Below are 27,092 nucleotides of genomic sequence, written 5' to 3' on the forward strand. Positions count from 1 at the left end.
TCTGTGCTGCCAGGAACAGCCTCTAAAAAGGCCGATATCTGTAAGGTGAGAGTGGTAGATGCGGGGAAATCCCAAGATATTCATCACGCAGCCACAATGTTGTTAACTACCTTATGTTATTTTCTGTCCGAGTGAAGCGATGCTATCTCTTAGCTTCACGCTGGTCCTGTCCCTGGAGATAACATCAACAACAACTCCTGATATGTCACAAAAATCAACTGAAACTCCCCCACCCCCCAATCTGAGATAGCTAATGTGTTCCTACTGGAGAAATAAGATCAGGACACACCAGAAGGTGCCATCTCAGAGCTCCGGACAGTCAGCCCATGCCGGTGGGCCGTTCTAGCTTTCCAGCTGCCTGGAATACATCCATTCATCTTCCGCTGGGTAATTTGTCTGGTACGACACACAAAATCTCATCTTTTTTAACATTTACCGTTCTAGGACAAATTATTCAACTATACAGAACATCTTCAACTTCATCCCCAAATATCCGAGGTGCTGCAAAATCAATGAATAACTATGTCGCAGCAAAGGAAGAAAAAGTGGATACACACATTGCAAGCAGGCAGATACTGTTTGCTATATTTCTTTGTCAGCTAGATCTTCCGATCTGACTGGTTAAAAAGACTTGCCGAAAAAAATCTATCAAGCTTTCTGAGCTTCTGCATTTGTTAAAATGTGTGGGGAAACGAATTAAAAACAGCTTCCATGTTAAAAGATAGATATATTAAATTCTCAGAATTTAAATGACACAGCCAGATTGATGTATGACTGCTTCTGTCATGTGACTCCGGCCTTCTCTCGGTGGAAACACACTCAAAATGCTTCCTTGGCACCCAGCAGTAATTAACACACACATACCTCTCAATGTCAGTCAGGATTAATGACAGTTTCCTGTCAACATGCATTATGGATTCTTTGCTCAGGCGGTTTTCTCTGGCACCGAGCCAGAGGGTGACCCGTGGTGAGCAGGAGCCACGAGATGCTGAAGGTAACAGACTCAATCTAGAAAATGTTCCAGAAGTCTATAACAGGGGCACATTAAATGCCATTATTTCACCTGCGAAGGAGAGTCGATATGCATGCAACCTGTTAAACAGGTGAGAAATAACTCTGTGTTATAATGTGTTATATTTACAGAGACCTGGGCATTTTTTAAAGATTCAAGCATAATTAAGAACTCCTGGAACATGATCACTGAATATTATTTTTCACAGATTGAAGCATTTTCTCATGTCACACGACGCACAGACAAACATTACAGGTCTATAAAAACAAACACACCAGATTAATGTATATTTAAAGTAACAGTAAGTTTTCGTAGAACTAAAAGTTGAATGTTTCTATTCTGTTATTCAAATAAATAAAAATCAATTATTTACTAGTGAAATTATTAAAACATGAGTGAGGAAGATGAATACATTTCATAACCCACATTCCTACAGCAAATCCAAAGGACAGCGAAGGACAGACAGCCAGGGTCCAAGACAGAGCAGTAGCCCATCAGGGTGCAGGCCACACACCATCAAGCATCATGGGGAACTTTCAGATTCAGAACTAGATTTTGAGAGAAAACCTATTTAATGGGGGGAAACACGCAAACTCCAGCCACACAAGTGGGATTCAAGCCCCTTACCCTGCAGAAGTGAGGAACCCCCCCCTCAGCCACTATGCCATATATAAGACATTATACTAGTATGAATACATTAATATACAGCCATGGTTCTGCTGAGAGTACATCACACAGCGTAGCCCCTAATGCTACCACTGAGCTCCGCTGCCTCATTACTCAGCCTTTGTCCAGCCGCATCACAAACCCCTGCCTCCAAAGACAGGCATCATCCTGGCTCACCGCCATGGTTACAGATGCAGAAATGAGGCAGAACAGAACAGAGTGGAGTAAAGGTGGCACAAGTCCTATATCCTCATTTCCATCCTGAAGGGCCTTATAATGTGCGATTTTCACCCTTCCTCATCGCCCCTTCCTGTCCTGCACTACCGCTGTAAGCTTACCACAACACTAATTATGCCTCCCGGCACCTCAAGCCGGGTACAGTGAGAAGTACATTAAAACCGGGGCCCAGAATATCTTCGATGGGAAATGAGCCAATTAAGTTATCCCCTGGCACTGGTTAAGGCTTTTAATGACAGAGGTCACTGGGAGGGAATTCAAAAAATAATTTCCTGCGTCATCTGTTTCAACCCGTACTTCCCTTCGAGACCCCCTGCTTAATACTTTAATTTGTTTTATATACTTCTGATGCAAGTCGGTAGTCACGAATAAATGTGACGTTTCAGAGGCGAGTTCCCAAGTTCATGACTTGTCACGGCGCAGCAAAGTCTGTGTGGGACTCCAGTGACAGACGGTGAACCTTACAACAATAACAACAGCAAGAGCAACATGCCGACAAGTCTGCTCGCCCACATCTTCCCAAATTATCTGGACGGCCCCGACCGATCCACTGAATGCACCTTCAACAACAAAAGGATGTGTCCAGACTGAGTTTGGTTTACACATCCTGTATAAAAGTATAAATACATTTCAGGCACTGTAAGGTAAAACTGAAGCATGAGAGAATGTTTTATAATCTTAACATGAAGCGTAGGAGTGTGTCAGTGAATTATGCATAGGTAGTATTGATCACTGAAAGGTATTCCACTTTGGAAAAAAACCATAATGTCTGTAATTTAAGAAGAATAAACAGAACAGCTGCCATCGCATCTCACAAAAAGCTGTTACCTTGGACTCTTGTCATGCCTTTGAAACTGATGTGACAAAAAGGCTCCTCCCCTTTTCTCAGTGACTGGGATTAGCTACTCGTAACTATTCTCACGACCATAATGGAATCGGGGGTGTCCGGCCGCCCCGAGCATTACGACGTGCCCCGCGTATATCACAGGAAAGCGCATCCGTGCTTGCGGGTTTCCCAAAGGCGCCATGTGTCTGTGCTGATGCGTCACATGTCATTTGTAATAAAGCCACTATCATTCCAGAGAAATATATGGCTGAACTTACTGGCAAAGCAGAAAAAGGCTTCAGCAGTGAAAATGCCCAATTAACAATGATATTCCTTTGCACAAAGTCACTGCGTGCACTGCAGGGGCAGTTCTGGTGGGGCACTGGCAACATGCATGCCCCCCCCCCCAAATACATACAGTATGCCAATTGGGTCTGAATAAGTTATTATTATTATTTACACTTACATATGTGGGCTAAAAATTAGTGCACTGAGAACAGGTGAAACAAACGTAAGCACATTAAGGTCAAATGCATCTGGTCCCCCTAACAGAACAACTGGCCCCAGTCTGCCAAGCTGAAATGGTCTAGAACTGTCACTGATACACTGCAGGTACAGCTTGATGACGGTGAGCTCTTGTGCACCCCTGCAGATGCAGGCTGACCTTTACAAGGCTGTGAACACATAGACAGCACATGTACCACACGCGGTGAGCCTCAGCACAAGACTGGCATCGTCGTGGCGTCCAGCGGTTCGTTCGTACGCCGGCATCAGCCCAGCAGACAGACGGACGACTACAAGACAGCCGCAGTCCGGCTGCAAAGCTCCGCCAAGTCGGGATTAAAACCTCTGTGGGCCAGAGAATGATACACAAAGCATGTAACAGGGTTTCAGGTTTCACAGTCCGTGTAACGATGATTGTTCTGCACAGTCACCTGTACTCAGAACAGACAGGCTTTCAAAGGTGTCATTTTTCATCCCTACTGTTGAGCTTTTCAAGCCAACATCCCCCTTCAGTGAGGAATTTTTTTACTGAGGAAGCTAAACCGACAGATAAGAAAACCGAAAACGGGAAAAGTTTATGGACCCTCCCTCGTCTGGGGTAATCGAGGGATACCCTGGCCCCAAAAGCATAAACCGAAAATCCTGCCCTAACAGCATGTTTATGCGAGCCGCACAACACCATGGAGGGTTAATTCCTTAAAGCTGTGTTATATAATTATATAAATAAATAGCACTGCCTCTCCTCTTGGGAAATGACTCATACATATTTGAGCAGCCTGTCTGCCGGAAAAGCGCATCGCGGCGGCTTGGAGACGCCAAATCAAGGTTTGCGGGGCTCGTGTAGATGGCAAGCAGGTTCTTCCTGGACTGGGGGGGGGGGGAAAGTATAATTTATCTCAGAATGTTAGTTTCACTATGCTTTGAATTGTTATACTGTTGGTATAGTTTCCTAATGCCGCCTAAAATTAAAATAAATAACAAAAAATCTTAATTCTGATGTAAATCTTCAATTCAGCCAAGGTTACAGCCTTTCTAAGTCCCGCCCTCTAGTCAAGGCGGCTGGCGAAAGCTTGGAAGGTTGAAAACCTAATGTGCTGAATTGCGTTGAATCTTATGCGGACACCTGTGCTGGGGCAGGTTCATTAAAATGACAAGTTAAAGATCTTCTTAAATTGTTAAATGTCAATAGATTTGCATAAATTAAACATGCAACAGGTGTTTTCAAACCAGCTCCACTGCATATACGTAACACAAGACGATATTGCATTATTGTTTATTAGACTTTAGTTATGAAGTGTTTCTGATGTCCCGGTGCTCCTACATTCCACACACCAGCTTATAAATCTGTGTGCCAGACGTGCAGTGAGGAAAATGGTAAACGATGCCGCTTGGCAACTGACTGCTGGAATGTAAACAAATCGCACACCTGTGCTTCCAAATGCCACGACGTAACCTTTCATTTGAAAACGCGACATGGAGACAACGCAGCGGAGGCACAATTAATTAATTGACAGAAGTTATTCACACCGAGCCCTTTTTTTTAATTTTCACTTTAATTAAAAATATTCCCAGGTAGCCTTTATAATCACACGAACTTACCCCTTGGTGATGAATTAACTACCTTTTGGGTTAATCTCCTACGTGTCAAACATGTTTATCTGCAGACGCTTAGTTTGTTCTGTTATACGTGAGAAGTTCGACCTGGCAGCTAACTCTGCTCTACTCAAAGGCAACACTCACTGGTACAGTACAAGAAACAGGAAACGACAACCTGTTGCTGACTCATCATTTTGGGTTTTGTATCCACTAAGAGTGTAACCCCCACTCCCCTATGGCCCAAGTGATAAATTTAAGTAATTTTCCTGGGGCAACATGGAGAATTCTATCCATAGGCACTTATATTCAGGGTTGTGGGCGTCCAGGGCATATCTGGAAACCAAAAGGCACAAGGCAGGGAATAACCCAGGACAGGGTGCCGACCCATTCCAAGCAGACACACGGCAAAACCAATTCAACTTTATTAAAGTTGGGGGGGGAGGTTCCCCAGAGGAAACTTATGAGGACAAGGGGAGGGCATGCAAACTCCAAGCATGCAGAGCCCACAGTGTGATGTTACACTGCTAAGCACTGCACCAGCACGCCACCCAACATGCAGAGCCCAAAGTGTGATGTTACACTGCTAAGCACTGCACCAGCACGCCACCCATCATGCAAGACCCAAAGTGTGATGTTACACTGCTAAGCACTGCACCAGCACGCCACCCAACATGCAGAGCCCAAAGTGTGATGTTACACTGCTAAGCACTGCACCAGCACGCCACCCATCATGCAAGGCCAAAAGTGTGATGTTACACTGCTAAGCACTGCACCAGCACGCCACCCATCATGCAAGGCCCAAAGTGTGATGTTACACTGCTAAGCACTGCACCAGCACGCCACCCAGCATGCAGAGCCCAAAGTGTGATGATACACTGCTAAGCACTGCACCAGCACGGCACCCAGGATGCAGAGCCCAAAGTGTGATGTTACACTGCTAAGCACTGCACCAGCACGCCACCCAACATGCAGAGCCCAAAGTGTGATGTTACACTGCTAAGCACTGCACCAGCACGCCACCCATCATGCAAGGCCAAAAGTGTGATGTTACACTGCTAAGCACTGCACCAGCACGCCACCCATCATGCAAGACCCAAAGTGTGATGTTACACTGCTAAGCACTGCACCAGCACGCCACCCATCATGCAAGACCCAAAGTGTGATGATACACTGCTAAGCACTGCACCAGCAAGCCACCCAGGATGCAGAGCCCAAAGTGTGATGTTACACTGCTAAGCACTGCACCAGCACGGCACCCAGGATGCAGAGCCCAAAGTGTGATGTTACACTGCTAAGCACTGCACCAGCACGCCACCCATCATGCAAGGCCCAAAGTGTGATGTTACACTGCTAAGCACTGCACCAGCACGCCACCCATCATGCAAGGCCCAAAGTGTGATGTTACACTGCTAAGCACTGCACCAGCACGCCACCCAGCATGCAGAGCCCAAAGTGTGATGTTACACTGCTAAGCACTGCACCAGCACGCCACCCAGCATGCACCTGTCCTGACAGCTTAATCATAGAGTCAGGACTGCTGTCAGGACTCATATCACCCTGATATATATGATGCAATGGCCCCTCTTTCAGACACTGGGAAGAAAAGTTTTTTTGCAGAGTAAATACAATTCCGTTTAAGGCAAAAGTCATTCTCTTCTCTTTTTACTTTTAATTGTAACCATGACTCATATGGAGTAGATTAGAAAATCTTTAGATGATCAGCCAAGCCAAGCAGTGGTATTAGGGGCACAGATTTGAAAACCATGGTATCGCAAACCCTGACTAAACACCTTTGTCTTCTCAGTAGTTTCACATACTGTATTATAGAAAGGCAATGAAAGTAATTTGCTCAGTTTTATTTTGTGTTGCCTTGTTTGGATATTTTATTTTTTTTAGGTTAATTTAATGTACTATTTACAATGTTTCTCAAGGTGCATTGCAAGGAAACAAAAATGGCGGACTGCCGAAGTAAAGCATTTAACAAGAATGGTTCTGGAGTCCCATAATGCTTTGGGTCACAATGAAAAATGACAGCCAGTCCCAGCTGCACATAACTAGCGAGCAAGGTGACTTTATGAGGAAGATGGAGAAATGTCAGACCATGTCTGACTGGAACTTCATTGATGAATGCTCGACTTCCTGAGGTTTCACAATGTACAGCAGCTCTGACGACAGCAGCTTGGGAGCCTGGGGGAGAGACAGCAGCTGGGGCCGCAGCGGACTGAGGAACATGTTCCCTGACCAAAACGCATGTGCATTTGGTATGATAATCAAAGAAAAGTAATGGAAGCAAATCAATAGGGTGACATCATATGCAATCGATAGTGTGAGCAGGCAGTTTCATGACATGACACTATGGGTCTGTAAAAGGCATTACATTTAAAAAGATACTTCTGTCACAAATGTAGTGCAAAGGACAGGTCAGTGAAAATGGGTGCATTACCCATAATCCTGATGAACAAGTGGTGCCCTGAACCAAAAGAAGTCTGTAAACTTCAGTCATTCTCTCACTTAGAATGTACAGTATACACAGCCACAGCATAGAGAAAACCATAGGCCTACTCCAAACATAAAACCATGCCATGTAATCATCCAATGGCAACACATTCTGATCCATTTCTGACGTGACAACTCACCCATTCGCAGTGGATCAGTGGTCACGGAATGGATTTATGAGCATGAAAACAACTCAACAGAGCAGTGCCTGGAACAATGGAATCACATATCACTAACAGTTGCACACACATTCATAGAATGTATGCCAAGGGCTATTGAAACTGACCCAGTGGCCCATGGTGGCCCTGCACACTACTAATACAATTTACATTTGGTTTCCTTTCATTGTGGCCGGTACCTGTATGTTATTACCAAAAATATTATGTCCATATTCAGCACATGCAATGTACAAAGAATACACTGGAATCTCGCCGATTACAAACATTAAATTACAAAAAGTGACTTAAAACAGGAAAGAAGTTGAATATTTAAAATTTGAAACATTTTAACTCAACACTGACAGCAAAAGCAAACTACCATAGTTAACAAACATTACAATGAAATCACCAGACCAAAGGCACCAAACAGCAACCTGGCAACAGTCCTGATAAAAGACTACATCATTCCATCATTCCAGCTGATAAGTGATAAAGTAGCTCCTACAGGATGATGAAATAACGTATAAAAATAGGCACAGCATTTTTTTTTTACTGATCAGATCATTTGTGCCTATAAAAAAACAAACACTGAAGTAAAAACATATCTAAGCTAATATCATAGTATTCAATACTATACATCATACGGCAGATATTATCAGAAATATCAAAAACATCCACAAACACATACATAAAATATTAATGAATTTAGATTAATGGATATCTGTTGCTTTGACTGACTGACAGGATAGTGAAGCTCTGCATTAGCTGGACACAGCAGTCAGGAGACAGGATGAGTGTCATCACTTTGGCTTTAATAATCACCTTCATGTCACCGTGCTAATTAATTATTGATTTCATCTGAGGTGGCAGTGTGTTCCATGCAGTAATGGGAACACGTGTGTATAGGAAGGAGAGTGATGTGTCGTGTGAGACCAGAACCCAGAGAAGCCCCACTGCCCTTATTCTCTCTCTCTGAACAGGTACCTCCTGCTCACATTCTCTCAATAGCTGTCGGTACAAGTGATTCTTTAAACTTCCTTTGTTTGACTCAGCACACAATATACCTACGATCCTGAATGGATTTTTCTAAAGCCTCAAAGCTAAGCTGGATAAGCAGTTTCAAGGAAATGTGCATGAAATTTTATACACGCCATTAAAAATCGCCAAAAGAGTTAACTTGCCGTAACGAATAACTCCGACTCCCCTATGCTCCAATAACAGGGAATTAACACTGAATGCAGAGGCAAAGTGACAGTTGAAAATTCCTTCTTTCGGACGCTAGACATTCAGATGAAAGAGGAAACACACACACAGACACACACACTTACTCACCCCATTCACTGGATATGTCTTCCAGCCCAGCTCGCCAAGTACTGCTGTGGTATCCAACAGCACCACTGAACAGAAAAAAAATATCTGTTAGTACATATCACTCAGCACATTGTTAAACTTGAAAACAAAAACTTTATTTTTTGGACAATATAGATCAGCTCTGCACACAACCACATTAAAGTAGAAGAAACATGACAGTAGTACAAAAATAGTGCAAAAAAGTAATGTAGTGCAGTTAAGATATGAAACACCTATTGACATGAGAACACTAAATACCACAGCATCTTGTCCTTTTCTCAGCGAATTGCAATTTGTTACATGTGCACTGGGAGTTGGTTGCAATGTCTGGTTACGAGGACTTTTGAGGCCGAGCTTCTGAGACCACCAGTGATCAGCAGAGCGGCATAAAGAATGAAACGACCATCGTCAGTTCTCCCAGTGCCACTGCCGACATGACGGCGGCCCTCGGCCGGCTGCAGCATGGGAGAGAGGTCAGCGGCAACTCAGTGCCACTTGACGAATGAGAAACAGCTTTTTCTGTCGTATCTGGAGTCTGGGTTAACCATGATTGATGACACATGTCACTTCATGGGTATTAGTCAATGTGGCGAGGGCAAGGTCTTTGGGGATCCTCAGCCACAGCAGTTGACAAATGTGGAAGCTATGGAGATGTTTTTATTTATTTATTTATTTTAACCACCAGTATATACCTTCTCCCCCAACATGCCCTGCTTGGCAGCTCACGGCCAGTGGCTGGAGTCAACCTGGGAATCAGGTCACTTATTCCAGCGGTCAGAATGCCATCAATGATACGCCCTTTACCAGTAACATGTCACCATTTAGCAGTCTGCCAAAGTCCATGGTTCAGACAAAGATGCAACAACGGAATGAATGTGGTATCCCATTCACAAACCATAAAATTAGTTAACAATCAATTACTAGAGGACAATTTCCTGGGGTAAAAGGTTCTTATTTAAAAATGCTTTAGATCAAAGGGCTCCTCCCATTATGCCAGGGTACCCTACCCAGAAGAGGGTTTCCAAGACCCCCCTTTGAGCCAGGGGTGCTACTACTGTCAAGCAAGGGGTGACCAGGCCAGCTATGTAACTCAGCCATGATCAGCCAGAAAAGGTTATGTGGAGGCATCTTGTGCACTCATCACTTGCACGGTGAAAGGCGGGGGTCAAATGCAGTGCCACTTATGCAGCAGAAATGAGCGGGAAGGATCCAGATAGATTAGACCTTGGCAATAAACATTGGCTTTGGAAGTGTGAAACGTTGCCTCTTTAGCACTGGTGATACAAAAGGTATGACCTCCCTGCACAGTGTGGACAGCGTGGAACCAGACCTGTTCATGAGGTTCTCCTAATCAAATGTTCCCCACAGCGAATTGGGATACTCACAAGTCATAGGCTGCTGCTTGCACAGATTCCTTTTTCCCCAGTGGTTGCAGAGAGGAAAATTTCAGACTGCTGTTTGTGTTCATGCACTGAAGAACAGTTTGAAGCACAGAGCCACCTTAGAGAAAATGGGCAAGGTACTCGAAAGCTTAATGCCTGCAGACTCAGCGATCCTACTGTAGTAAGGAATGATGAAGATACTTGGAGGAGCGTGATCGGAATGGCTTTCTAAATCTAAACCTAGGTGCTGAACTGTTACTGGACTTCTGCGCAAGCAAAAGACTATCCATAACAAACACCACATCTGAACAGAAAGATGCTCATAAACACACCAAAATGCTGTAGGCCAGTGGTCAATTATCAGCTTTGTGGCCATGTCATCTGATTTGAGATAAGGTGTTCTGGACACTTTGAATTTAGCACATGAGGAGATCATAAGGACCAGGACAACCTAGGCAAGCAGTTAGGGTTTGCTAGTAAATTCTGGCTGAGGTTTATGTATAAGATTAATTCATCTCATACATCCAGAAAAACCAGCCACATGCCAACAGGTCAAGGGTATTTGAATAGACGATGTTCAAGGCCTCAATTGTTTTAGCTGTGGCCAGACGGCAGTAGGTGCTTCTCATGTCAGTAACTATGGACCTAGCTGGTGGACACCTGCGGTAAGGGAAGCTGTCAGACTGAAGGGGGAGGCCTTCAGAGTAATGCTTGGATGGGAGAAAGCTGAAAGGTAGGCAGACCTGATGGGCTGCAGTAAAAGCAGTCAAGGAGGTAAAAGCTCATGGAGAGAAGAGTTTGGAGAAGGTATGAAGAGAAATGGTTGGGCCCAAAGATGCTTGATAGCTCAGGAGGGGAAGGTGGGATCTTGTTCAGACTGTTTTCAGCCAGATTGGGGAAGTACTGACCAGCTGTGGGAATATTGTTGAGCATTGGAAAGAACACGGTTACAAAAGGAGGCAGTTCTGGATCAATCTGTCACTGAATTGTTATGGTTGTCAGAGGCCTCCATAGCGGAAAGGCTGCAAGGAAAGATGAAATCCATCCAGAAATGTTGAAAGCACTGAATGTTTTCAGGATGATAAGGTTGACAAGCCTCTTCAATGTTGCACGGAAAGTGAGTGGAGTATCCCAGGCCTGGCAAACAGGGATGCTAGTCCCTTTGGTGAGAGGAAATGTGAGATTGACAGGCAGATCGGTTTGGTGATTGAAGTTTTGCGGGCTCTGAGGAGGTTCGTGTAGTGAAGTGGGAGTTAAGATGTCAGATGAGGTGCAACCAGTCTATGTCCTTATTGTGACCTCCTGTCATGAGTTGTGGTTAATGACCAAAAGAATATCAGTACAATGAGGTTTTTCTGTAGGGTTATTGGGTTCACTCTCCATGACAGGGTAGGGAGCTTGAAGATCAAGAGGAACCTTGAAATTCAGGTGCTGCCCCTTCATGTCTAGAAAAGCCGAGTTGATTTGGGTGTTTTGTATGGACGCCAACTGGTTGACTCCCAAGGGAACTGTTCTGGACACAGCTCACTGGATGGAGGCCACATGGCAGATCTAAGACTCCAGCTAGCTAGAGAATGCCTAGGGATCCCCCAGAATGAGTCTGTCTGTGGCCATGGAGGTCTAATCTGACTTGCTCAGCTTGTTGAGACCACGAAAAGAAGAATATGAGTTGAGAAATGCAAATAAGGCAATTCAAAGGAAAACAGGCAAAAACACTGTAAGATTCTCTAGAAAATTTTGTGCAGGTGCAAAACACAGAGGTTAATATGACCTCAAATTTAAGAAAAGTAAAAGTCTGCTCCTGACACATTAGACTTCTGGAGCTGAACAGGACGAGCACTGCACTAACAATGCAAAGGTTGTAGGTTCAAATTGCAGGGAGCAAAGATGAATTGCAACCTTTCCTTCTACTGCAAGTTGCTTTCAATAAAAGCATCAGATAAATGAATGAAAATGTTAAATGCATCCCAGAAACTTCTGGGGATGTGTGTGGAAGGTTCACCTACTGAAATAACCGCCCTGTGTTTATTGCCAAAGTTTAACCGTAAGTAGTGCCAGAGGAAGTAGCCATTGGCAGCTGCCTAGTAAAGGGGATACAGGGAGTGAGCAGGTCGTTCTTTGACAACTCCAAGGCTGGAACATGATGTCTGTGTTTTTAATTGAATCTCAACCCATTGGGCAATCAGAGAAACCAAGAGGATGCAATCCAGAATAACAAATGTCTACAAACAGAATTTCAATTGCACTTTAGCTGCGAGGTATGAATCACATTATATGTGTCTCTGCATTTGTTTTGCTAGGGAGCAGAATTACACAAACATATCCTATTTCCCCTGTGTCACTTCTTCCAATAACAACAACATCTCAGCACCAAACTTTGAATGCATTCATTTTGCCTTGTTTAAGTATAACGCATATTGGCAAAGGTAAAAACATGTACACACTTGGGTGAAGCAAATTCCTTTCTGTCTGTGCAATACTTTTGCAGATGCCTTTCATTTTATTGGTCACTTGAGGTTTCTGTCTCCCACCATACTCATCTCTATTAGTCATGATGCTTCTAAATTCCTTCTAACTAAAAAATTGTAGTTATCAGGGCCAAGCAAGTCATGGAGCCACTCGTCTCTGTTGTTCTCTGTTTTCACTCCCGAGGCAGGCTGATTAAACGCACGGCAAACCGACTCGTGGTTGAAGCCTTATAGTTCGGCTAATAAGAATTCTGAGAGCATCAGTCAGACACTTGTTTTATACGTGTGGAATAACTGTGTACTCAACAGCTCAGGCAGCCGGAGTGAATGATGGACTGCATCTCAACTGAGGGACTGGAGAAAGATCCATAGCAGGATTCCTCCGGGAATTTAATAGGCCAACCTGTCTGGGAAAGTCAATTAGCGGCTCGTGGTCGAAATAGCTCGGAATGGTGGTGAAAATGAGTCAAACGTTTCCAAGCGCTAGATGGTACCAACTGGTTTGAAATTTTTTACTTTAATAGATAGTACAACAGATCTTAACCACTAACTGTCACAGTACAAGCAGATAGGTAACAGATGAGTTCATACATTTAACATGAAGAATTATACATTTTAGGTTTTTTTTTTAAAGTATTATATCAAATGTAACAATTAATGTTGCACTTACATTAATCCTCGACATCTGAAGAATTATACAGTCACAAGCTGCAACAGACAGTCAGACGGGTCCTTCCAACAACATAAAGCTTTTGACATGCAGTGGTTGTCAGGCCAGGACTGAAACTGAGCCAGGCTACATTACCGTTTCCTTCCACCATGTGCATACTTGAGGAAGTTAATCAAAGGCTTCATGATTAGCTGGCTAATAGAATCAAGGGCCCTGGATTGCAAAGTGCTACTATAATATTGGTGTGAATCTGTACCCTTCCCCACGTAAAGGTGTACAGATTTAAATTGTGTAAATCTGTAAAATGTTCTATTGTTTTATTTCTACACTGCACTAGTTCTTGGGCATTAAAATTCCATAACATATGCTTTAATCCTTGGTGTTGTGGAGGTAATTACATGTGTGAAGACAGATTTACTAAACATAGGTGTGTGATTCTACGTGTCCTGATGATTGCCTCAGTTTTAATTTCTGCAAAAGCATGCAATTTGCTTTTATAATATGTGTCAGTCCCTGTAAGTGAGCAGGATAAGCAATTAGAAGATGGATGGATGGATGGATGGAATATGCCTTATATGATTTATATATATGATTTATATTAGGGGTGTAACGATACACCAAAGGCACGATTCGGTTCGGTTCACGGTTTTGGAGCCTCGGTTCGGTTCGGTTCGGTTCACGGTTTTGGAGCCTCGGTTCGGTTCGGTTCGGTTCACGGTTTTGGAGCCTCGGTTCGGTTCGGTTCGGTTTCTGTTTGCTGTGGGTTAGGGTTGATGTCATCTTAACAGCAATGCTAAGGAACAATAGATTCACTTAATAACAAGAACTAAACTTTTTCTTTATTAACTTTGCCATCACATTTTTAGTACAGTCAGGATACCTGAGTAAACAACAAAAATTAAATAAATACCTCCAATATAGACTAGTCAGAAAAAAACAATTCTAATACTAACTTTAGAATATAATATTTAGAACAAAATTTAGAACAAAAGCTCATCATTACTAATACAATTTAATCAAATGTGATAAAATAAAGATGTGTTTAAATTGGTTAAATTAGTTAGAGACAAGTGACGTCAACCTCAACAATGGGCAGCAGGGGGCGTGAGAGTACCGCGGTACGCCACGAGAGTTTCGCGATACGTATCGTGGTTCGTGTATCGCGATATTTCGGTTCGGTTTGTAATATCGTTACACCCCTAATTTATATACAGACATGGACAAAACTGTTGGTACCCTTCCAGAAGAAACACAACTATCTCTGAAATGTCTTGAAACTGACAAAAGTGTAATGGCATCCCTAGTTGTTTATTCCATATTTCACCAAATCAGACTTTGCTTTTGATTATTGATTCAGTTGAATATTTTAACATAATTAAACAAATGAAAATGGCATGGACAAAAAAGATGGTACCATTAATCATTAATTTAATATTTTGTGGCACCACCTTTTGCAGCAATCATTGCCAACAAGCGATCTCTGTACTTCACAATGAGATGTCTGTGTTTTCCAGCAGGTAGTTTGGCCCACTCTTCCTGAGCAAACTGTTCAAGTGGTCTCAGGTTTGAAGGGTGGCGTCTCCACACTGCAATTTTCAGATCTTTCCATAGAGATTAAGATCTGGGCTCATGGAGGGCCATTTAAGAATAGGCCAATGTTTTTTTCTCAGCCAATCTTGAGTGCTTTTAGCTGTATGTTTTGGGTCATTATCCTGTTGGAGGACCCATGACCTGCGACTAAAGCTGAGCTTTCTGATACTGGGCAGTATGTTTCACTCCAGGATGCCTTGGTATTCTTGAGACTTCATTGTGTCCTGCACAGATTCAAGGTTCACTGTGCCAGATGCAGCAAAGCAGCAACAAGACAAACCCAAGCCCCCTCTATGTTTCACAGTAGGTATGGTGATCTTTTCTTTTAAAGCTACATTTTTCCTTCTGTAAACATAGAGTTGATGTGACTGGCCAAAATGCTCCAGTTTTGTCTCATCAGTCCAAAGGACATTCTCCCAGAAATGTTGGGACTTGTCAACATGCATTTGGGCAAATTCCACTCTGCCTTTTTTACATTTTTCTGTCAATAGTGGAGCCCTCTTGGATTCTTCCAGTATTGTTCAAAATGTGATGATGGTATGGTCAGAAGGTGACGTACCTTGACCTTGGAGCTCAGCTTGAATGGTTTTGGATGGTTTCCTTTCTACCATCTGCATAACCCTTTTGATCAACCTGGGGTTGCATTTCCTCTTGCATCCACGTCCTGGGAGGTTGGCTACAGTCCCAAGAACCTTATACTTTTTAATAATATTGGCAACTGTGGTCACAGGAACGTGAAGCTGCTTGGAGATGGTTTATAGCCTTTCCCTTTAACATGGTTATCTATAATCTTCTTACTGAGCTCCTCAGACAGCTCTCTCCTTTGCTTTCTCTGGTCCATGTTCAGTGTGATGCACACAATGATACCAAACAACACAGTAGCATGTTCTTTCCCTTTAAATAGGCTGAATGGCTGATAAAAAGCTTGAAGACGTCTGTGATACTAATTAAGGTTAAACCCTTAGTTTGAAACATGACTGTAATGCAAGGATAAATAGTCTCTTTAGGGGCACCAACAAATCTGTCCAAACTATTTTAGATTATCTTTGTAAAATAAACAACAAATAATTTCTTTTCACAGTTTTATTGGTTTACTCTGTCACATACTAAAGGCATGCAGGCATACATTAGACAATTGCTTTGAATTGAATCACTTTTCAGGAGAAATTAAGCATTGTTTCAATGAGCTGTAAGGGTACCAAGAAATTTGTCCAGGTCTGTACACTTCATCTTCAATGAAGAAGCACATGTCACAAAGTAAGGTGGCCTGCGAAACCATTAAATGCAACTTGATTCCATTTTGATGGATAAGCAGATAAATTTTGACACTGTTGTGTCCCATATCAGAGTGGTTCATATTTCAGGTGAACGTTTTCTCGGGAGATAATTTTATATTTTTATAAAAGTAATAACTGTCTTGCTAAGTATAAAACACCGAATTTAAATTATGTGGAAAAATTAAAGAAAATGCTCCTTTTAAGATTTTTTTGCAGAAAACATGGGAACACCAATTAAGAGATTTTTTAATCTTGCGAACATTGACAAAGTAACTAATGAAATTTAATTCAATTGCAAATAAATCAAAGAAATATAATCACTTCAAAGATTCAATGTTACTTTAACTTTGTGGATTTCTGATAAAAGCAGTCAGAGTGATCTTCAGACACATACTGACGGGCAGGCCCCTGCAATGCATGGTCATTTACTAAAAGCCAGTATGGCGACAGACAGAAAGCAGCTTAATGGATGCAGGCTGACTGTGAGCAAATACTTAGAGGCTACTTCCGTGTTAAAAGGCTGTTCACAAGGGGGTGCCCTCTGAGGAGATGTTAGCCACAAAAAAAAAAGTGGCAGGAACGATGTGCCCATTCCAAGAACAGAAAAAAATCATCCCCGTTCATATTTCTTCATGCCTTCTAAAAGCTTCTCGAACTGTATAAAAAGAGCCAGAATAGCAATGCAAAATTATACCCTGCTATCAAGCAGGGGAGGAGCCTTACGCTGTGACAGTGTGTTATGGAAGAAGCACCGATGTCTTATTTCAATGCATGTGTTGCGTCGCCTCTGGTACACCACTACATCAAAGGCATCTCCCAGTTCGTTATTGCATTAAAAGGAACAGAGTTGCTGTTCACAATCACTGTCATGATGCAACATATCTCCCCAATTAGGTGGGATCTCTTCCCGGAGATCAGTGTTTACTTTCAAGCTCACGTCTGAGCAGCAACATATTGCTTTAACAAAGTAATTAAAAGGAAGGTTCCGGATCTCGCATCACCTCCCCTCCGGAACAATCCCACAGATAATCTGAGGAACACTCTGGATAATCATTTCCAGCAGCAGTTTCCTTTCAAAAGTCATTACATAGGTGTGAGCTGGACAACCAGCAGATATGTAAAGGACACTTGTACAAGCATTGCTCGTGACACTATCCTGATTAAGCATTACGGATTCGGATAAAATATCACACGTTTCTTACAAGCTGTCTCTACCTTGGCGCCATATGGAGCAGGGAGGAGGAATGACTGGTAGAGCTCGTCTCGGGGACAGATCACACCGCTAACGTCTCCAGTGAAGCGAAATGCTCATTCCTTCATTCAGTCAATAGGCAAAATAATCACCGATATACCTGATGATATTAGCCTACATAGAACGCAAATCCTGCAAACCTGCTTAGAAAACCATTTTTCCGAAAGATGAGCTATGAAATTACATGGAGAAACAAAGTGAAATACAATAAGCCTGTGTAGCTGCCTGGGGATACGCTCATAGGAAAGAGACTAACTTCTTATCACACAGTATATTTACAGACCACAATATTACATTTTCTGTTTCTTAGTGGCTGTCAAACTATTTGCATATAATCTACACATTTACAGATAAAAAAGGCAATCATAAAAAACACTGCCTTTGTTATTGTGATTCTTCTCCTGTTCATGCTTGAAAAATAGAGTCGAAATGCCGTTTCTTTCCCCACACAGTTTACACTCGGCGGGAGAGCTGCAGACTCTGCCAGTTCTGGTAACCCCAAAGGGAATTTCAGCGAAGGATAAAAATAGCTTGCGGGGGGGGGGGGGGGGCTGTCGGTAAAAGGTTATAAACACGCAGAGAAGCGGCGCGGTAACATCTTCTGTGACCTGATTGGTCGTTGAGCCAGGACTGATGAGTCCAGCGGCATCTAGCACCATCCATCTCGGCCAGGTCATGTTTAACGGAAGGCACATGTTGAGCAGACGGCTTGTGTGGCCGTGCATTCGATGTCACATCATGACATGCCTGCTAATGTACACATTCCATGGTTTCGCTTATTTCAGGTGAACCGCTACACTGGAATTTATTCAAGGCCGGTTTAGTGGTTCTCTGCATAATAATTAAAAAAACAAACTAAAAATATTTCAGAAGCAATAATAAATTTTACTTAGATAGAATTTATTAGAAAATGTCTAGATTAGAAAATGTCTAGACTTCTTAACTAATATTCTGGCACAATTTCGGAACATTTTGCCTCATTTCACGGTGTGGTATGTGAATTTTTGGGGCCTGTATGTGTTTATGTGAACAATAAAAGTTGAAGAAAAAAAAAAAACTTATGGCTTTATAACAATATTTCCCTAGTCAATGCAAGGCCCTTCATATTTGTGAAGCCGCGCTGATCACAATTACTACTCGGAAATTTCTCCATCCACCACAAACTAGTCTTCAAAAATAATATTTTCCTCTAATATATGTGTGCTACATCTAGATGGCAAAAAAAATCTATAAATTCATAGCTTTAAGTTAGGAGTGCAGAGGCTGATGCATATTAAAGAGTGACGGTATAACAGTGCAATGACAGACATGCAGGCCCAGGAGGTGAACAGGGTTCAATGAATGATTGTCAGTCAGAGCAAATGATCTCTCCCTCGCAGGTCCCCCAGATACACTGGAAAGCATATTATATGTTAATACATACACCTGTCCCCTTTCATTCTAAAGGCAACTTTCCCATTTTAACTGGCTCTTCTGACAGTAAGTTAGTCGACATACTGTACTGGTAATGTGTACGATTACAAAAGAAACCTGACAATTTTAACAGTCTACCTATTTGCCAAAATATATTAATCTGACAGAACTACTGACACATTCAATGCTGTTGAACACAAAAATCATGACCATAAAACAATGTCAAAATAGAACTATATCACACATGGGACAGAATTTGGTATCCTGGTGGAAATGTGAAGCCATTACCAAGTACTGAACTAGGGAGAGAATGGTACTTTTAATATCTACAATGTGACCTGCAGGCAGAGAAAAGCTCATCAGCTAGAAAAATACCCCGCTTTTGACTTAAGGACGTTCATTACTAGTACTAACAAGATCATTTTGCTTAAAACTGTGTCGTTGTTGCTTAACAATATTACATAATTCCGGAACCATTTAACGCAGAGGTGTTAACGAGTCATTCAGTGCAGTTTTTGCCTCACATTACAGATGATACATTTAAATGATTATATATAATGATAGTCTAAACATGATTAGCTCTCGTGTCAACAAGGCAATCTTGGAGTTTAATTTACAGACAAAAACTGAAAAGAAAGCTTTAGCATCCGCAAATAAATTCAGAACCTACCCCAAATATCAGCTGCTGAATTCTAATTACAAATGTATCACATTTCCTCATACCGTCAAAAAAATTTACAAAAACAATTTAGGAAAAGGATGTGGTGTTCAGGATTAACCGTGTACTACAAACAGATGTTTAATCTTTCTGGAGTCGTTTTAAAGTCAGTAATGTCTATTTTACAAAACAATATGAATGTCAGAACACAGACAGGCAGCTAAGAGATTATCTCCTGAAGATTCTGCATTGTAAAGGGGCTCAGAAATGAATGTGCAATCAGCCTTCTGCTCAACTCTCCTTCTTTATACTTGTCCTCTTGTCCTGAAATGTCTGTGTTAAATTTTACATGCCCATCAAATACACTATGAGATTTGTTAAGAGACTCTCTGATGATGGAAGAGGGGAAATGGGAAGAGGAGACCTCTGCTTCAGTCTGCATGGCATTTCTGTGCCTTCGAAAACCACCTCAGAGACATCGGAATTTGGAATTTTCTTAACAGCAGTGAAAGCTGCTTAAGAAAGGAAAAGCTGACCTAGGTAATGAATCCATAAACACAAAATTCTGTACCATGATATGGTTCTGAATACACGTTTTACCTTCTGTGTGTCCCACCGCCTGCCATCATCTGGTCAAAAACAGACATTTACACTTTATGATGACAGAGCCGTACAAGTCATTATACTAAGGTCTAATCATTTTTAATTTGCAATCTGTATATTTTTCAATGTGTCCATTGTAAATGAAATACTCTTAATTTAATTTAATTCATTTAAAAAGTAAATTCATATAGCAGTGCAAGTAAGTTATAAAATCTCATGTGCTAGAATTCCCTGATGACATCCTCACTCGGCAGGAAGAAGTAAAAATGAGTAAGAAACAGTATAATGAACTATGAACCTATAGTATACCGTCAACAAATGTTATGGTCCTTTGTAATATTTATATTGAAATAAATCACTTTTTTTTTTTTTGTTACATATAAATGACATCAATGATAACACCAAGAAAATCTTTATATACGAGGTACAAAGGCACCCATCATCCATATTTCTACATACACAACTTTACTGGGGTAGTCAGCAACCATTTTACTCAAATGGGTCAGAGAATAGCCACTGTGCCCCAGTATTGGCTTCTGTGACTTTTCCTGTTTTGGGTTCCCTCTGTGAAAATACCATAAATTACTGGATTCAATAAAACTATGCATAATGAAATCTAATTGACAACAGATCTTTAACATTTAATAATAATAATAATAATAATAATTATTATTATTATTATTATTATTAAATTAAAAGACAATATTACTATAACTGGATTACTTTAATAGATCAAGTTATGGGTTTACATGTATGACAACCAGTCAAACCTTCAGCCCCTTTCAGTCATATGAAATATACAACCCACTGTAAAGTACATAAGATATAAAATGCCTATTCAGTATCTCTTGCCCTTACTTTGGTAATGCTACTGTCTATGTTCTGACCTAAGTGAAGCAGCAGCCAGTATTGTATTCACATTTAAAGTGCATACGGAAGACATCCACTACTGTGAAGAATAGTGATTGGGGGCTGATTGGGGTCAATGAATTGTAATGGAACTGTGGGATTCTAATACATATATTACTGTGACTTTTCCTTTTTATCCCCTCTTTGCAGAATTGATAACAGTTGAGATTTTACCTTTGTAAAACAGTTTATTTCTTGTAGACTTAACTTCAGAACTTATTTAAAGATACACACTCCAATTTTATAAACTGCCCTATTTAGTTTTTAATCAATTTAAAAAAAGAAAAAGAAAAAACAAGTCGCTTATGAAGCATGTTTTTTTCCCCTCCCAATTACATGTTATTGTGTGGAATCAACCAGCTGATTAGTAGTTTGGAGAGTAATCATCTAGTAATATATGTAATGGATGTACTTCAGTATTCATCACACGAGCCGTATTAATCCAAATACATGATATAACTTTTAAATATAGGTACACGACCTCAATTTCGTCAATGACGACAAAAATGTTGGAAATAATTCAGAAAAAAAGGAGTGCTGTCATAACCAATACATATTCATTATGTATGTGCAGAAAGGGTAACTGGACTTTGGGAATTTCCTGTGCAATGTGTCAAAGATTTAATCTTAGAAGGTTTATATGTCTAAACATGCCTGGTGGTAATGTATCAATCAGATCAATTAGTAATTAATTAATAATAAATAATTATGATGCTATCGATGTATAGACCACATGCCGTGGGTAAAACTGTGCATTGACGCTGCAGCATTACAAAATATCGCATCGTTGCAAGTGACGCCCAGACAGACCATAATATCGTTTAAATTTACACCTGTGATGGTTGCATGTACATATAACCGCCATATAAGCCAATACAAGTTGAATGTTTCTCAGTTTTGAGGAAATCGTGGCAGTAGGACAGATGATGGTAGAATACGTAAGACTCGCAAATTTGATATTAAAAATATGAAAAGATGAAAAGTGCGCCCCGCTCATACAACGCGTACATTAGAGCCCGCACGTGTCCTTTTAAAGTTTCATATCTTAGTGTCAAATCTTAGTAAATCGTAAAATAACTCTACGTGACGCACACTTCAACTCTTAACTGTGAATCAAGCAAAACCTAGGCGCATCGCATTAAACTTACAGCCCATGTTCATAAGGCGAGCAACCGAGGAAATAAAATGTAAAAGAGCATAAAGTTACCTTGATTGTTATGACTGGAGTCCGCGAAGACCACCACAGGCAAGGCGAAAAAGAGGCACATTTTTACTCCAAAAGTCATCTCTGAAAAAAGCACCGGGCGACAGTGCAATCCGGGTACGATACGCATCTGTATCCACGTGTAATCCCTTAAATGTGTGATTTTGTTAATCCTTCCGGTCTTAAAGAACGGCACAGCTGCCTTTCTCGCCGCTATCAACACGCTCTTTTGCCACTAACGCGTTCACCGGCTGCGGTATGAGAAAGCGACCCATCGCCCGCTCCGCCGGAGCGCAAATGCGGCTGCTGTGGGGGGGGGGAAAGTTATGTCTTGGAGAGCGTGCAATTCCGAGAAACGCAAACTACCTTTAATCCACAAAACACGCCGAATAAACGGCTGAGCGCATCTACGACACCTCAACGCCGCACACAACTTTACTCGCAACTAAAGGACTGAATGAAGCCCACTGCTCACACGGCTCTTTAAATCCAGTTAAGTTTTTGGTATTTGCCAGCACCGATTATACCGGCAAGACACGCGAACGACCGACTATTCCGCTGTGTCTATTGCGCGAATCCCGGACTGGATGCAGCCGACGATGGTCCGGTCCCGGCGGAGACGCGCTCAAACGCCGGGCTTCCTAACACTAGAGGGTGTTATCTGACAGCACAAATGTAACGCGTTCGACCCTTTCAAATACGCGACGATCCTTGCGATGCCAGTTTACTAGCCTCCACAATGAATTTGATACGCTTTCTTTTCTTCATTCGTAGAAAATAAATTTATATTTATAATTTACTATCTATATTTAGTTATTATTAGGTAAGACTAGTATTTAATCCCCGAGTCCTATCATCTGTACAAAATATTGATGGTGCCCTATATATTTGATGCTTCTTTCTGCATCGGGAGGCAAGTGGCTTCCCGGACTTCTCACTGATCTTTATATGCCAGCCATCCCACATAAAATTGCCTCGATGTAATAAGAGCGAAATCAAAGGAAAGTGTAACTTGGCAGTTCGTTCCGAGGGCACTGGGGCACATTAAAAATGATCGGCAATCCACCAAAGTATTTAACTATATGTGCATATTTCGTAAATTATGTTTAGAAAGAAACCGTTGTTTATTACAACTTTGTGTTTCAATATTTCATTTAAAAAAGGGGGACAAATATGCTATATGTCGGGAAAGGTAGTCTATGGGCTATATCTTAAGTGAATTCTGGAGTAATCGACTGTTAAAAAATTAACGTGTGTATCAGTACTGTTTGTGATATAAGGAATTTTGCAGACGTATTTCCCTATCCTGTTTTAGATGGTATTTAAATAGTAGCTTATGGTTTCCGCTCCCAAGGATAACCTTAAAAGCAGATGAATATATGACGGGTGCTAAGTTACATGTTCCGACGGTAACTGTGTTTCAAAGTAATGAAATGACAACCATGAGGCATTTTTATTGTAAGGCGTACATTTCAATAATTAACTTAACAAGGATATTTCTTCTCCAGCTTCTGAAATGGTAGGCTACTTGTGGCATGTAACCTAAGCCCAATAATGAATTCGGGACTCGCTTAACCAAATTTATTATGGATGTTTTGCACACAGAGAAAACTTTCCACTTTAGGGTTGAGTGGGGAATAATAATAATAATAATAATTATTATTATTATTATTGTTAAAAGCTTCTTATAGGGTGAGTAAAACAGTTCACAGAAAACGTTTTCTCTACTTTACAGGTAGTTAAATATAATGTGACAGTTTAATAATTAGTGTTAGTGTTAGAATTTTTGTGATTATACCTATGCAATTAAAATAAATCACAATCCGCGGCAGCTATTTTTTGAATGCTTGGCTATGCTTTGTGTATTCACTAATGAGCAGGTGGCACTTTCCCTTTTCTTTTAAATGTTATTTTCCGAAATTCTGAAACATATGAATAAGGAGTATTTGTTCAAACATGAATGTTGCTTATTAGGCCAAATGAAAAGGTAAGCCTATTAAATATAACGATTACTTACATGGTAGTAAAATGTGGCATAGCAACAATAAGTGTCGTCTACCTATTCTTGTAGTAACACAACTTTTTAACTGCTGGCACTGAATCTTGTCTGTTTGAAAATAAGAAAAATAGGCAGCAGTAAATAATTCAGTCAGTGTCATTGATCAATCGGACGTCTCAATCTGAAAACAACTCTTACCGGTGACATTGAGAAATGCAGTCTGAAGGCAACGAACGTAGCGCCCTAACCAGCACGCCAGAACAACAAAGACAAGCTTACAGGAGAAATGCTACAAAGCCTTCTGGGAAAAGACAACCCCGTAGTAATAATCTAAATTATAGATTAGCGTTGCATGATATGTCACGAGCAATTAATAGTAATATCTTAAGTGAACTTAGGAAAATTGAACCACATCTTTCTATATGCTAAATTGCACTTTTGAAGATCTGTTAAGTAAGTATGCCTGCTTAGAATGAAGTCCTGCATATGTTTTAATTTACAGAGAACACCCTGGAACACATAATTATAACACGATAAAAGCTTAATTAAATTGCATCACTGACCGTGTTTGCGCCATTGTACATTTTCCTGTCTTCCAGGCCCATTTTTCCTTTACAAAATATATATAAACTTTGACCTGCAAGACAATGTGTGAAATGGTGTCTAATGAACTTATGACTGCCGATTCTAGTATTTGCGCTTTGTTTATTTCTTTATTATTTTCTTGAGAAGCAAACACTCACGGAGCTCTTGTCTCAGGAGGGCCGCCCGGTAAGTGATGTCTATTCGCTCCACATTACACGGCTTCCCCGTTGAGGCGCTAAAGCTCGCTGCATTGAGCAGTAACATAAAATTCACCTCCTTTAGTCTGAAAACAAAACAAGTATCGTCCATAGTTAAGGCAATAGATGAACTGTGACCAAAATAACAAACGCATGAGCAAAAAACTGGAAATACTGGAAACGGATTTAAGCAAAAAATACAAATTCTAAAAGACCCGTGAGATGCAATTGATATTTTATGTTTTTTTTTAATGGCTATGTGCATTACTATGGTATTTTCCTTCAGCTTGTATGTGCGCATTCGTTGATTTGAGTAGAGATATATTTTGAAAACGTCACTGATCGCATAGTACGTGGTTTGTATAAACGTCTTTAAAAATGGGTATAAATTAGTTACAAATATTGCACTTAAGTGTGTTTCCAGGGAATTACTTTCTCTTTCTGGGTTCATGGTGGATGAAAGTGGATGAACGGTTCCTGGTGTAACATAGCAACGACCCAAATGCAGGCTGTATGTAAGGTAACCCCTTGCAGGGGTGTTTATTGTGGGGAAACAGGCAGGGTAGCAATGCAGACAAGGAAACAATGACTGAGCAAGAAGCACAGGACTAAGAGACACTAAAATACATGACTAACACAGGAGTAAATGCACCCAACTGCATGTCTTTGGGCTATGGGAGACACTGCACACCATTTGGAGAAAAGGTGCCACACAGAGAGTGTGAACAGGGTTCATACTGTCAAGCCTGGAGAGTGAGACAACAGCCAACAACCGAGTGCAGCCCTCTGATAGCCCTGGGCCGTAGCTGCTAAACTGTACTTTAATTTTGGATTGGCTAGAGTAGCTCAGCATATGGTCAGGGGCATCAGAGGGGCATTGTCACCCTGGCAGATTCAGGGGGGGCAGCACTTTATAGATGCCCCAGATTCCTCCATGGCTCTGCCCGCCCAACAGATTATACTGTGTGGGAACCGTATTTTTTCAAATTAAAAGTTCCAACCCTAGCAGGAGGCCCAGAATTTCTAGCCATACCCTTATTGTACTCATTGTACTTTTTGTGCTTATTGTACAAAAAACTCAGTTATAACACAAAATGAATATACAGAAGGAAACATGGGATGTTTCTCAACACCGAGAATGCAAGGACCGTATTTGTGGTCTTGGCAATACCGGTCTGCGAACTTGCCTCCCAAGAACAAACTTGGGGTGCAATGAGTCATGGGATTGGTCTCATTCGGCGAGGATGCAATTGGCGTGTCCTTGATATTTAAGGTTGGGCAGGCACAACATCTGGGGATTTTTACTGTATTCTGTAGTTCTGTTCTCGAATATTAGAACAGGTCTTCGGCAAGGGAAGATGACATAAATACAAGAGGACAAGTATGGTCAAATATGTATATTGAGAAACACCCCTGGTGTAACTTTTCTAAGCTTAGTGGAAGCTTTTATCCAAAGCAACATATGAATAAGAAAGGTGGGTCAGCCAATCATGTGAGCAATTGGGGTTAAAGGTCTTGCTCAAGGGCTCAATGGTGACATCACTCTGCTGCCCCCCAGTGACCTGCTAAGCCACATGCTGCCTTGGCAAGAGTGACAGCCAGTGTTGCAATATTACCGTATTTCACACTGCTGTTCTTTCTTTGCTGTGGTCATAACTATGATAAAAAGCTCTTCAAGTTACACTAATAATAGATTTTTTTTTCCTCGTGTACAAGTTTCAGTGTTAGTTGACCATCCTGGACTGGGTCCTGTGTTCAGTATGTGAGATTACTTCCCGAGGTCTCTGTGATTCCTGCTCCTCTAATGAGGTACCATGAAATCATTAAAAAGTAATTGCGTGCTCGTCCAGGAGGTAAGTCATGACATGTCCGCTTTTTTTGGTGTGGAATCCACACACCTCCTCCTGATGTCTAATGGAGCATGGATTTTAATCTGAGGCTCCACAGTACTGCAGTGAATAACTACAGGAAATACTGTAGGCGTCATTTATCAGCCTGCTTCCCTGACAGTAACCTTGGTGGTTAAGGCTCTCAGTAATG

General features: G+C 41.4%; 1 protein-coding gene across 2 annotated transcripts in view; it reads right to left on the bottom strand.

Annotated features, from left to right (window-relative positions):
- LOC111852062 (eph receptor A6) overlaps positions 1 to 22,991 on the bottom strand; it is a 157,471-nt gene extending 134,480 nt beyond the window's left edge. For both annotated transcript variants that reach the window (XM_072700269.1, XM_072700268.1), the window contains exons 1-2: positions 22,275 to 22,991; positions 8,828 to 8,892 (exon numbers count right to left, since the gene is read on the bottom strand). In XM_072700269.1, coding sequence (XP_072556370.1) covers positions 8,828 to 8,892; positions 22,275 to 22,401 — 192 coding nt within the window. In that variant the 5' untranslated portion in view covers positions 22,402 to 22,991. The remainder of the gene's footprint in view (positions 1 to 8,827; positions 8,893 to 22,274) is intronic.
- Between the last annotated feature and the right edge of the window lie 4,101 nt (positions 22,992 to 27,092).

This window comes from Paramormyrops kingsleyae, chromosome 16 (genome assembly GCF_048594095.1).
Source record: "Paramormyrops kingsleyae isolate MSU_618 chromosome 16, PKINGS_0.4, whole genome shotgun sequence".
NCBI classification, from domain to species: Eukaryota; Metazoa; Chordata; class Actinopteri; order Osteoglossiformes; family Mormyridae; genus Paramormyrops; species Paramormyrops kingsleyae.